The 12512-nt window shown below is 43.4% G+C and overlaps 1 protein-coding gene across 2 annotated transcripts in view; it reads right to left on the bottom strand.

The window, feature by feature from the left end:
• Positions 1–12512, bottom strand: part of ADCY8 (adenylate cyclase 8) — a 242886-nt gene that overhangs the window by 3220 nt on the left and 227154 nt on the right. For both annotated transcript variants that reach the window (XM_018558861.1, XM_018558869.1), the window contains 3 exons: positions 8801–8947; positions 7418–7510; positions 854–968 (listed from right to left, as the gene is read on the bottom strand). In XM_018558861.1, coding sequence (XP_018414363.1) covers positions 854–968; positions 7418–7510; positions 8801–8947 — 355 coding nt within the window. The remainder of the gene's footprint in view (positions 1–853; positions 969–7417; positions 7511–8800; positions 8948–12512) is intronic.

Genomic DNA, 12512 nt, shown 5'->3' with positions numbered 1-12512 from the left:
GGGCGCGGAGGGGAGCTGGGGGAGCAGATGGGATATTGGGGAGAGTGTGAGCAGAGGGAGATGTGGGAGCAGAGGGGATATGAGGGAGAGTGGGAGCAGAGGGGATATGGGGGAGAGTGGGAGGAAAGGGAGATGTGGGAGAGTGGGAGGAAAGGGAGATGTGGGAGCAGAGGGGTGATGGGGAGAAGACTGGGAGCAGAGGGGATGTGGGGGACCATGGGACCAGAGGGAGATGTGAGAGCAGAGAAGAGATGTGGGAGAGTGGGAGCAGAGGGGAGATGTGGGAGCAGAGGGGATATGGGGGAGAGTGTGAGCAGAGGGAGATGTGGGAGCAGAGGGGATATGAGGGAGAGTGGGAGCAGAGGGGATATAGGTGAGAGTGGGAGCAAAGGGAGATGTGGGAGCAGAGGGGTGATGAGGGGAAGACTGGGAGCAGAGGGGACACTTCCAGGATCGTCAATCTATTTGGTCCCCCTTAACTCTCCTTGGTTGACCTCTATTTGTGTATGTATCTATGTAATAGTAATTGCTCCATGTGCATGTGATTCTATCTATCTATCTATCTATCCTCTGGATCAACAGTGGGTAACTGTGGGCGTAGCGTTCTATTCAGGCTTTTCTTTTTTTCCCCAATATCTCTATAGGTTGAACTTGATGGACACGTGTCTATTTTCAACCTGACTAACTATGTAACTATCTATCCATCAATTCTTATCTTTTCCCATTAAACTTCAGCTGGGCCCCACCACTCCCTGCCTACAAAGCCTCCCATTGGTTCTTGGCTATCTATCTATCTATCTATCCATCCATCCATTTTTTCTGTCTGTCTGGTTTATCAGTCTGTTACACTTACCAATGCGTAGCTCGAAGTTGTTGAATGAATGCTTGTTGATCTCTTGGATGCTTTCATTCAGCGCGATGGAGAAATCAGCCACAGCACACAAATGACCCCATTTGTCTTCACACTGCTGCATAATACAAAACACAAAGCACATTAGCGGCGCTCAGCTGCAGTTCCTTTCTCTTCTTTTTCAAGGTAAGCTCTAAATCATACAATAACATTTTGTATCACAACCGGCTCAGTGTGTAAATCCTGCCGGCTGCATGGTCAGATATTGCCATCATTTTCAATGCTGGCATTCAAAGCCTGGTTGCCGATAGTCTCATCTTATAAGCAGCCCTAAATCTGAGCCAAGCAAAATGCAGACCGGCGTTCACTGATTCCAACACTGCCCTCTTCTAGAGACGTCTGCAGTCTTATTGAATGTAGATGTGAACGCTAACTGCATGCCTACTTTGCTAAAGCAAACAAGTGTCTTGTGGTTTCCATTTAGAATAGGGTTTAAACCATTTTTCAGTGATTTCAGTTCAGTGCTGCTGATCTCCTGTAGCCTCTTTCGGCCACTTGCTGTCTACATGCACTTGCTCCGGCAGCAGCTGTATTGCCCAGGGCAAGTTTCCTGATGCTGACAATGGTGGATCATGCCCACACATTGATCGTTGGCATAGCCTCCAATAATCTCAACTGGAAGCACATGGGACAGGTGACAAAGCAGGAACTTCAGCCTAAAGGTGGCCATACACTTTACAACCATCGCAAGACCTTAGTCTTGCGATGGTTGTAAAGTAATAAAAAAAACTTACGATCTGCCCGTCTTGGACAGGCAGATCGTACTTGCGATCATCGCAAGCCCGCCCCGAGGGGCGGGCTTCCGATGACCACAATGCTGAATGGGCAGTGTGCGCGTGCACACACCGGCCCGTGCGGCATTGATCTTACGATCATGCTAAAAACCAGCCGAAAATCGTACGATTCTCGGTTGGTTTTCTAGCATGCTCCTAAGACAAAAGACGTGCGACCGTACAGTAAAAACGGTTGCACGCCTTCCATACACTTTGCGATTATCGTGCGATAATCGCACATTGTATGGGCACCTTTACATGACTTCCCATGCATATCAGTACTTTGCCATTATTACAGCTGCCAGCATAGACCTGTGATTGAGTGCCTGCAGTACTAATTACAACCTGACTTCAATTTGCAGCTACTGGATGTAAGTTACCTGCGCTTTACCAGTTCCGAATCAGATCCCTCTGTATAAATGATGTACAAGCTACCCGGGAGCAAGGCACACCGTGTCAGGTTGGAACGTCCCTTCCCCGATCTGCTCGGGGTTCACTGAAGCATGAAATGCTGCTCTCAGGGCTTCCTGCTTCAGCTGTCAGAAGCCGACTGAAGTGCCGGGTAAACGGAAGGTGAACCACATTGCTGTCCTTCATCGTCTGCGTTGGAGGTACAGGGGAGACAACAGGAGTCTAACCCTGCACCTACTGTCCATCATTATCAAGGACAAGAGCAGCAAGACAGGCACCGAGATACGTGACACATTTATTTTTACATTTTAATCCTGTTTTTTTAAGCCATGCAACATCATCACATTTCTGAAGCATTTGAACTTACTATGTAACATACTATGTAACTACCGTTCATCATCAAACTGAATTTAATAGCAATGAAACGATTAAGTGAAATGAGCAAAATGGAGAGTTTTCACTGAGCCTGCAATAGGCAAATCTGCTGCTGCAGTGCCAGGCCAGGAGCTCATTAATGCACCGAAAGGAGGTCCACTTCCCTCATTACCCAACAGGAAATGTCATTCTTATTTGGTAATTGACGTAATTATGAATGACAGCATGGGAATTCCCCTCCATTCCCTACACCTGCATCATTCATGAACATAACGAGCGATTTACTCACACTCCATCAGTGAACCAGTGAAGCCCACGCTCATGTAGAATTAACCAATTAGGCTCGGCAGTGAACTGTCAAGGTGGCCATACACTCTACAACCATGGTTGTAAAGGGATTAAAAAAACGTACGATCTGCCTATCTTGGACAGGCAGATCGCACTCTCGATCATCGCAAGCCCGCCCCCCTGAGGGGCAGGCTTCCGATGACCGCAATGCTGAACGGGCAGTGTGCGCGTGCGCACACCGGCCCGTTCAGCATTTATCTTCCGAGCACCGTTCTAACCAGCCGAGAATCGTACGATTACCGGCTGGTTTTCGAACATGCTGGTTCGACAGAAGACGTGCGACCGTACAGTAGAAACGGTCGCACGTCTCCGTTCACACTGCTCGATTATCGTACGAAAAAACCGATCGCATACGATTATCGTACGATAATCGTGCAGTGTATGGGCACCTTTAAGGTATAACATAGGATAATAACAGAGGGGCCCTATTATATGATATACCTAAACACGTAACCCTTCCTGAACTCAGATAGCAGAGGGGGTGCAAAACCACCAACATTGCATTAAATCAGCAGAGTTAGAATAAGGTTTTTGTGGCACTCGTTACACTATGGAATGTCCCTTGGCTTCCTCATGTCTAACGCAGATCAATGGACCTCCATAAGACGTGATGATGTCAGCAGTCCAATTAAAAATAAATGTTTTTGCTTTATGTATTATGCTATGTTTATTTTGCCTTAAGAGGGTTTCTGCAGATGTCTTACTGAGGGAAACCTGCTTTGTGTTTTTTTTTTGGCCAATAGGATTTCTAGTCTAAAGGCATCGACAGTTATATATGGTTACCCTAAAGTGAAGTTGTGAGTAACTTGCACTTAATATCACTTTAATTCCACTCCTGGAGCTGCTTATATTTAGCCTGTATTCAGCTCCCCACTAGGACCACCCATGGAAGTAAAGAGAAGAAACCCCTTCTCCTGTTACATACTCCATAATGTAAAATTCAACTGACCATATGCTGGGTGAATGCCGCTTGCACAGCATTCCCACCAATAGATGGGAGTAGAGCAGCACATTGAGTGGGAACCCTTCTTAATGGACTCAACAGATGTGCAGACCTGGGAACTCACCAACAGAACCTATGAACAAAACAAGAAACTACCAGGTGGTCTATCTATCCAACGTCTGGTACACTATGTGGCCAAATATGAACACAGCCCATCACACTTACCCCGATCAGCCATAACATTCTGACCACTGAGAGGTGAAGTAAATAACACTACAATGACATCTAGAAGTGGGGGGGGATATATTACATTGGCACCTAGAAGTGGGGGGGATATATTACACTGGCACCTGGAAGTGGGGGGGGGTATATTAGGCAGCAAGTGAACATTTTATCACTGAAACTGAAATTGATGTGTTGGAAGCAGAAAAAATGGGCAAGTGTAAGGATTTGAAGGACTTTGATAAGGGCCAAATTGTGATGTCTGGATGACTGGGTCAGAGCAACTCCAAAACTGTAGCTCTTGTGGGATGTTCTCTGTCTGCAGTGGTCAGGACCTACCAAAAGTGGTCCAAGGAAGGAAAACCGGTGAACTGACATCAGGGTCATGGGTGGCCAAGGCTCACTGATGCACATGGGGAGTGGCTTGCCCATGTAGTCCCATCCAATAGAAGAGCTACTTTGGCTCAAATTGCTTGGTTCCTGATACCATACCTTCAAGGGTCTAGTGGAGTCCATGCCTCAACGGATTAGGGCTGTTTTGGTGGCAAAAGGATGACCTACTCAATATTAGATGGTTCGTCATAATGTTATGCCTGATCCTTGTATATAAGCTTGTTAGACATGCCATTGCAAAACAATAAACTTTATAATCAAGTTGGCTCCCCCTATAACAGTTTTTACTCTTCTATGAAGGCTTTCCACAAGGTTTTGGTAGAATAAGGGAATGTATGCCTATTCAACCAAAAGAGCATTTGTGAGGTCAGATACTGATGTTGGATGAGAAATGTGAGTAAGCTGCACTCCATACAGCGTTACGACCGTCCAGGATGATAGTGGCACTCATAGTGATGACATGGATGGTGCCAAGTGAAATATTGAATGGAATGAATGGCAAGTCACCAGTGCACACGGAATAGAATCATAAATGCTGGATCCATTTATTAGATCAAAGTCATATTAGTCATGGGAAGCCGACATTTCAGGGCCACACAGGGTCCCTTCTTCAAGAAATAGTACTGAATCGGTTGCTATTGGCAACAACTGCGTCATTCGTTTTCATACATCAGAGTCCCAGTAACGCCTGGCCAGCAGATAGAGAGATGTTGTGCCAACTACAGGGAGTAAAACTGACAGAAACATCTTCCCATAAGCCCGCGTGACATTTTCAATGCATTATTGTTTTTTTTAATTTCCTAAAAGCTGCAAAATTGCATTAGCGGAGAAGTGCCTCTTGTGAGGGAATGACATAATTTCGCCCATTTGTTGGCACACGGCTGGGAAAATTGCAGCCGCTCAGGAGAATATAATGCAACAACTGTCTGGTTTTCATGGATACAACCAAGTCATGATGTTTTTATCCCCTGAACTCGGCTCGGACTGCGTGCTTAGATCGGGGTGGGCAAACTCCGGCCCACCAGCTGCAGTGAAACTACAAAACCCTTCATGCATCTATCTCTAGGATTCATGACTGTGGCTGTGAGACCCTTCCAGAGCGGTAGCTGCTGGAATGCAGCGAGAAGAGTGAAGCTCATTTAACCATTTCAGGACCATCATGTTAAACCCTCTTCATGACCCGAACATTTTTCACTTTACAGTGCTGTGAAAGTTTGACTGAGAATTACTCCTTCTCACAACACCAAACCCAAAATTTATTTTATATCATTTTTATTTTTTGATTGAGGCGAACTGAGCTTTTTTTAAATGGTATTTAACCATTTACTGTCCTCAGCAATTTCTTAATTTTTAAACACACAGATTAACCCCCCCCCCTACCCCAAACAATTATATATTTTCTGAAAGCAGAGGCGCTGTAGAATAATAAAAAAAAAGAGGCTACTTGCAAATTTTTATGTCACACAATATTTGCGCAAATGTTTATCAAACTGGTATTTTTTAGGATATAAAATACAATAAAATGAATTGTTTTCATCATATCATTCTTATCATAAAATATAAAAGACGGGGTCGTGTCGGGTAAGTAAATACCAAACATGTCAAGCCTTACAAATGTATTTGTCTGTGAAATCACAAAAACTACAATACCCACAATTGTCCATGGGCGACGCTTTAAAAGCTTTTACCGTTCATCAATTTAGTGTCAACAGTGATTGAAGACCCTAGAATTATTGCTCTCACACTGACGTTCGTGGTGATATGTAACATCGTTTTCACACGTCGTTTGTATGTGCTTGTACACGACGCTTGTTTTTATTTTCTAAAATTCTTTTTATATGAGACTTTAGTGTTTTAAACTTTTTTTTATTACACCTAACTTTATTGCCACCACATGGAGCCTAACAAACCCCCTATGTGATAGCACAGATGCAATGACTGGCCCCCTTTTATGGAGACATCATTAGACCCCTAGGGACACCAAAGAAGCTGATGACGCACAGATCGAGCTTCACCAGCTTCTTCTCTGGCTACAGCAGCCGCTGAAATGACAGCTTGAAACTGGAAGTGATGTAATACACATCACTTTTGCTTTCAGTGATCGGAGGGGAGCTGGTAGTATGCTGATCTCCCTTCAATCGAAGTGCACAGACCCGCCGTGTGGGTTCTGGGACCGCACAGGGGACAGTGTAGCCCTGAATAGCTGTCAGTGGCGGGTGCGAGAGTGTGCGGTGGTTTGCTTTGGAGTTCGTGCACATTCCCCAGCTCCATACAACATACAAGCTATAGAGCTGCCTGACTACTTGCATGTGACAGCCATCGCTGGCAGTAAAGAATCATACTGTATAAAAGTTATTCTTTATCATTATTATTATTATTAGGGATGCACCGATGCCGGTATTTCGCTATCGAGTACGAGGACAGATATCTTTTTTTTCGTTACTCGCCGATACCGAATACTGATACCGGAAGTCCCATGAAGGAAGCCAGGCGGCATGTAATGACTCTCCACCAGGCTTCCTGATTAGCTGGGCGGCGTGTAAAGACTTGCCACCCGGCTTCCCGATTAGCAGGGAAATTGTCCCCATGCTTCTTGTCACTAGAAAAAGACGAGAAAAGCATGACGAGACGAGAAAGCATGGAGCCGGCTTTCTGGCCAATCAAGAAGCCAGGCGCCGTGTAATGAGGTGACGAGGGAGCATAACGCCGGCTTCCCGGCTAATCAGAGAGCCGGCGCTGCGTCATTACACGCTGCCTGGCTTCCTGATACAGGAAATGTCGGGCTAGGCATCAGAGAATTTGGGCAAGTACTCACCAAATACTCGGCATCAGCCCAGATACCGATACTAGTGGGTGGATGTCAGTGTGGAAAAGTGAGAATTCCTAGGCAGGATGCATTTGCATACAGTCTGCCCTAGGTGACGCCCACATGTGATGCTGAGCCTCTATGATTGAATGAACTGAGATCCAATGAATGAAAGCGGCGGGCCAGGGACAGCCAGGCTGCGAAGAAAAGAGCTAGATGATGCTGGATGTACTTGCCTGTTTCTCTGGGGATAATCCAGACACAGCCATGTATGTGCTTCCAATGGTTTTGATCTTCTCTATATCCTGGAATCTCTCTTCATCTAACAGCTAAAAGGAAAATAACATACAAATTACCACAATGCCAGCAGACCCTTAATATGGTACCATTCTGTTTAGAGCTGAACTTCAGGCAGGTATTAAAAAAAGACTTGCTTCAAGCTGTTTTTGCATTTTCATAGACTTGTATAGGGAGAGAAGCAGTTCTTATGTGAAAGATGGCCCTTCATCACTAGGCCTAATTCTATTAGGAACAGGAAGTACACAGTATATATAGGGCACACCATATACGCTTACAGTATGTTATGTCAATTCACATACAAGGCTGCCATGTTTCCAATACCAAATCCAAACCTTGATCCCCTTTGCAGATTCCCACAGAAGGTACTATAGGGAAGGACTCTCGCTCAATGCATAGTAGCAGTGGTCTGTATGCATCCTGCTAATTGAAGCTCTAACTCAGCAAGTGGCATATTGCAGAGAGACCACTGCTTCCACACAGGTAGCAAGGGTCCTTCTCTGCAGCATGCTGGTAGGGGACAGGCTTTTCTACTCAGGCTGTGGGTGCTTTCTAAAGAAAATTAACACCTTTTGTTCTGATACACATGGAATGTATTTGGGTGATTCAAACTGGACTATAAGACCAGTTACCATGAAAAAGAGGTGATTCCAGAATAGGGGTGTTGCTTTAAGGGCAAAGGATTGTGTGCCTGCGAAATCCATTGACATAAATCCAAACCTGGCCCTTGCCTAATGTTGTCCAAGTTTGTCTATTCTTTAGTCTTCTGACTTGGTTTTTATTTACTGCTTTCTGCCCACAAACTGTAGACCAGGGGTAGCCAAACTGCGGCCCTCCAGCTGTGATGAAACTACAAGTCCAATTAGGCATTGCAAGTCTCTGACGGCCACAGGCATGGCCTACTGAGGCAGATGCATGATAGTATTTGTAGTTTCCCCACAGTTGGAGGGCCGCAGTTTGGCTGGGGTAGACTAATGTCTACTGCATGATGCCCAAGTGTAAAGGGAACGTTACTCTGTCGCCTTTTGACAGCTGGCAGCCGACACTGTGTGCAGTGGCTAGCTGTCTGACCGGGCTGTCATTGATTGCTCAACAATTGGGAATCAAACCAACAAGAAAATATTTTCTGCAAGATGGTCATAGCAGAGGGGGTGTCACTTTGGGTCCTTATTATTGGTCGTTAATATTGCATGCAAATCTCCTTTTTATGTTGAAATAATGACAATGTGAGACTTGGGTGATAAAATAACAATATTGATTCGCATAGATGGCATATTTCATCATCTGATATTCCATGTTCCTTTCCTGTCGGTGATATTTACCTCATCAAAATCAGCGATGATCTCATTAAGTAAGCGCAGGCATTCCACGCCTTGGTTATTCATTTCGGTTTGGGAGTAGAAATCAGCGAATCCGGGGATAGATGCGAACATCACGCCCACAGCATCGTAGGACTGAGAGTACAGATCCTGAAACAGAACAACACAAACACAGCGCTTCTATTCAGAGGTGTAAAAATAAAAGCCACAGGCGTAGTGCAACATTCGGCTGATAACATTGCCTGTCAGACTAACACATTTGACTTTCTTGCTGAGCCCTTAAAACAAAGATGTCACATTAAAATGAAACACAGAGATGAACTGAATAAAATAAAGTTGCAAAGCACCACGGTGGATCTGGTGAAAAGGTTGCACCTACCTAATTCCAAAATACCAATGTTCTTTATCCGTAATATCCATTGCAATCTATATATACTATAATATATGTTCATTCATGACAGGGGATGCAGAATAAGAGAATGAGTACAATTTTAAAAAGGAAAATCTATTTTAAAAGGGATTATTTTAGGGGTCTGTTCAAACCCATGATATTTCCGCATAGCCCCTAACAGTATGGTAAAAAAAACCCACAATGAATAAATAAAAATAGATAATTAAGAATATTTTGGAAAAAGTTGAAAAAAAATTGTCATTTTCGATTTGGGCCTGAAAAAAATGTTTATTTTCGCTTTCGGTCTAGAAAATGTCATTTCGGTGCATCCCTAATTATTACAACAAAACACTACGTTCGAGCCAGGAAACTCCTTCTAATGGCCATAATGTATTATTACAACACTACATTTGAACTGGGAAAACATTTATTTTTTGGCATTGGCCACCCAAAATGAGTGTTGACAAATATTCTCAGGACAAATGCACTTACAATTCCAGATGTCACAAAAACATTCCCACAGATCGATAATCCAAAAGGTGCAAAGCATCAAGCACCTCCACTCAAAGCATTTCCTCTAGTGTGACTTTTTCGAGTGGTGCCCGTTAATGCCTTCAATCTCTATTTATTGTAAAATCTTAAAAGATGTAATTGCTTACTTCCATTGCTGTTTTTTTATGCATCTGGAATTGTAAGTGCATTTGTTGCTACTTATTGGATATGATGAACGTTTTTACCCGATAAGAATTCTTTGCGTTATATGCTGGAACACCGAGTAAAAAGCGCAAATGTGAGTTAGATATGATTGGGATCTGAATATTGTAAAGGAGTTTCCAAATACTTACAGGGTTATTCACAAAGCCGAGTGATTAACTGAGCCGAAGTGAAGTAAGCTGAACGCTGTTCGGCTATTCACTTGTGGAATCAGCCGTACATAGGCTCTGTACGGCTGCCTTCGGTCAGCTGAACATGCTCTGCATGTTCGGCTGAGCTGAAGTGCAGAAGGACTTCGACTCAGCCAATCCAACATCTGGATCGGCTGAGCCGGAGCTCCGCCACCTCACCCGCTAACGCTCGCCCCTATTCTCATAGAGGCCAAATGGCAGTGAGTGAATAGTCGAAATAGCGGCATTCGACTCGGCTATTCTGTTCGGTACCTCAGTGGTCCCGAGCAGAATAGAAAATCAATGAAAAGAGTTAAATAAAAAGGTTGAAAAAATATTTTTTAAATGTTAATAAATTGTAAAATTAAATGAACCCCACCCCCCCCCAAAAAAAACCCCAATTGGGCGGAGCTAACAGTGACAGCTAGTTCCGCCCAGCTGTTTCCTATTGGCCGGCACCTGCTGGAGTCTTCCAGCAGGTCCCACCAATGAATAACAAAAGGGTGGAGCCGGCCATGACGTCATGATCGGCTCCACTCAGTTGTTATAGTTTAATGACAGATCAGCATCCCCAGGTCATTTGGGGATGCTGATCTGTTATAACAACTGGGTGGAGCCAACCGTGAGGCAGGCCGTTCGCCTCACTTTGGCCGTCACTTCGGCTCAGCTGAGCCGAAGCATATGCTTACGGCTCGGCTGAGCCGCTCGGCCGCCTTCGGCTGCTGTACGGGTTATAGTGAATAGTCCATGCAGCAGCCCTTTAGTTCGACTGAATCGAAGGGCTCCGGCGGCCGAAGGATCAGCCGAAGCTACGGCTGGATCCTTTGTGAATAACCTCCTTCGAAGTTCTCATCAGTGACTTGATCTTTCTGAGGTATACGGGATCAACCTGAAGCAACCACCACTGTGTAAGATGTTTCTGACCTTAGAATGAGTAATGGAAGGTCACACTACATCTGGTGAGTGTGGAAAGGGGAGGGGATCACAGTGATATGAATGAATAACTCTTACTGGAATGAAGACACATTTACTTTTTTGGAAGACTGGTCATAGGCTTCATCTGTTCATCTGACTTGTTTGATGTTATAATAGCAGTCACTGTGTCACCTATCATTTTGTCTATCATTTTGTTTATATATATATATATATACTATTCACTTTCACTATATAGTTGATTTATCTTGTTTTGTTCTTTTTTGTTCTAATAGTGCTGTTTTCTTATACTTCCAGTCCAGGAGAGGAGCATGTACAACTATGCAAGACTGAAGGGAAGTCCAGAGCTCATCTTTCATTGTTTCTATTTAAAGTGTGTCTAAACCGAAAGGGTTAGGAAAGGAAGGTTAGAACCTCTGCCAGATTGTATTGCTCCCTGTGATTCACCCTCTCTATGTGTCCTGGCAGCCACTGTCACCAAGACTCAAAGTGAGCAAAAGTCCAAAAGTTTAAGTGGTCACCCAAAGAGGAATAGATGGGAATCTTCCAATGGGGGAAAGGGGGGCACTTGTTTCAGTGACAAGTATCTTAGAAGGATTCCCCTCGGTTTTGCGCTCACCTTCTGTTGTGTTTACACTGCAGGAAGTGAAGGTGAACCTCCCAAATGGGACACGGATGGCAATTCCCCCCCCCCCACACACACACAAAAACCTGGTGGGGTAACCATTGCCTATTCTATCCAAAAAGTTTCGGCTTTAGACAGTTTAAGTTTATGATGGTTAATTTTATTTTGAATACCTTGGCCAGCTGCTGAGCCCATAACACATCAAAATATGTCTACTGTAGAGCTCAATGAGGGGAAGGGTAAAGGTTGTGCCAGCCAACCAATTATAGGAATAGGGAATTCGGCACAGCCCACACTGCAGAAAATTGCACATCATTTACATCTGCAATATTTTGGATTTATATGAATATATATATATAATAAGCCAGATTCGTCAATAATTATAGTAATCAGCATGGAGGCATGTTAATGAAGTAGCTTTCCATTTTTTTTAAATAGCCAGTTGTCGCTTCAATAATTACATCACCTGATCATATATTCCTGTGTAGTAATGGCTCTTTGCTAAATGGCAGCCATGGCTATGATTAAACGCAATATCGAGCTAGCATTTGGCTGCTTTAAATACCATTTCTCTAATGTTCACAGGCAGCTACAGCTATCTCTAGTGACATATTTAGGTTATGGCTTATGATGTTTATATTTTTTCATGGAATTTTTACATTTGTTTACAATTTTTAAATTTTTTTAAGGTAGTAAATAATTATTTTTATATGTCATTGATATTTTTTTTGTTATATTTTTATATTGAAATTATTTTATATGTTTACTATTTATTTGCATGTTTTTTAGTTAATTATATATTATTTTTATATTTTGTTTCTAAATTCTTTTTTTAATTTATATTTTTCTATTTTATTATTTTACATATTTACAATATATTTA

Source organism: Nanorana parkeri, unplaced genomic scaffold (genome assembly GCF_000935625.1).
Source record: "Nanorana parkeri isolate BGI_ZX_2015 unplaced genomic scaffold, ASM93562v1 scaffold15, whole genome shotgun sequence".
Lineage (NCBI taxonomy): Eukaryota > Metazoa > Chordata > Amphibia > Anura > Dicroglossidae > Nanorana > Nanorana parkeri.
Note: the sequence above shows the minus strand (reverse complement) of the source record. Positions and strands in the feature narration are given on the sequence as shown.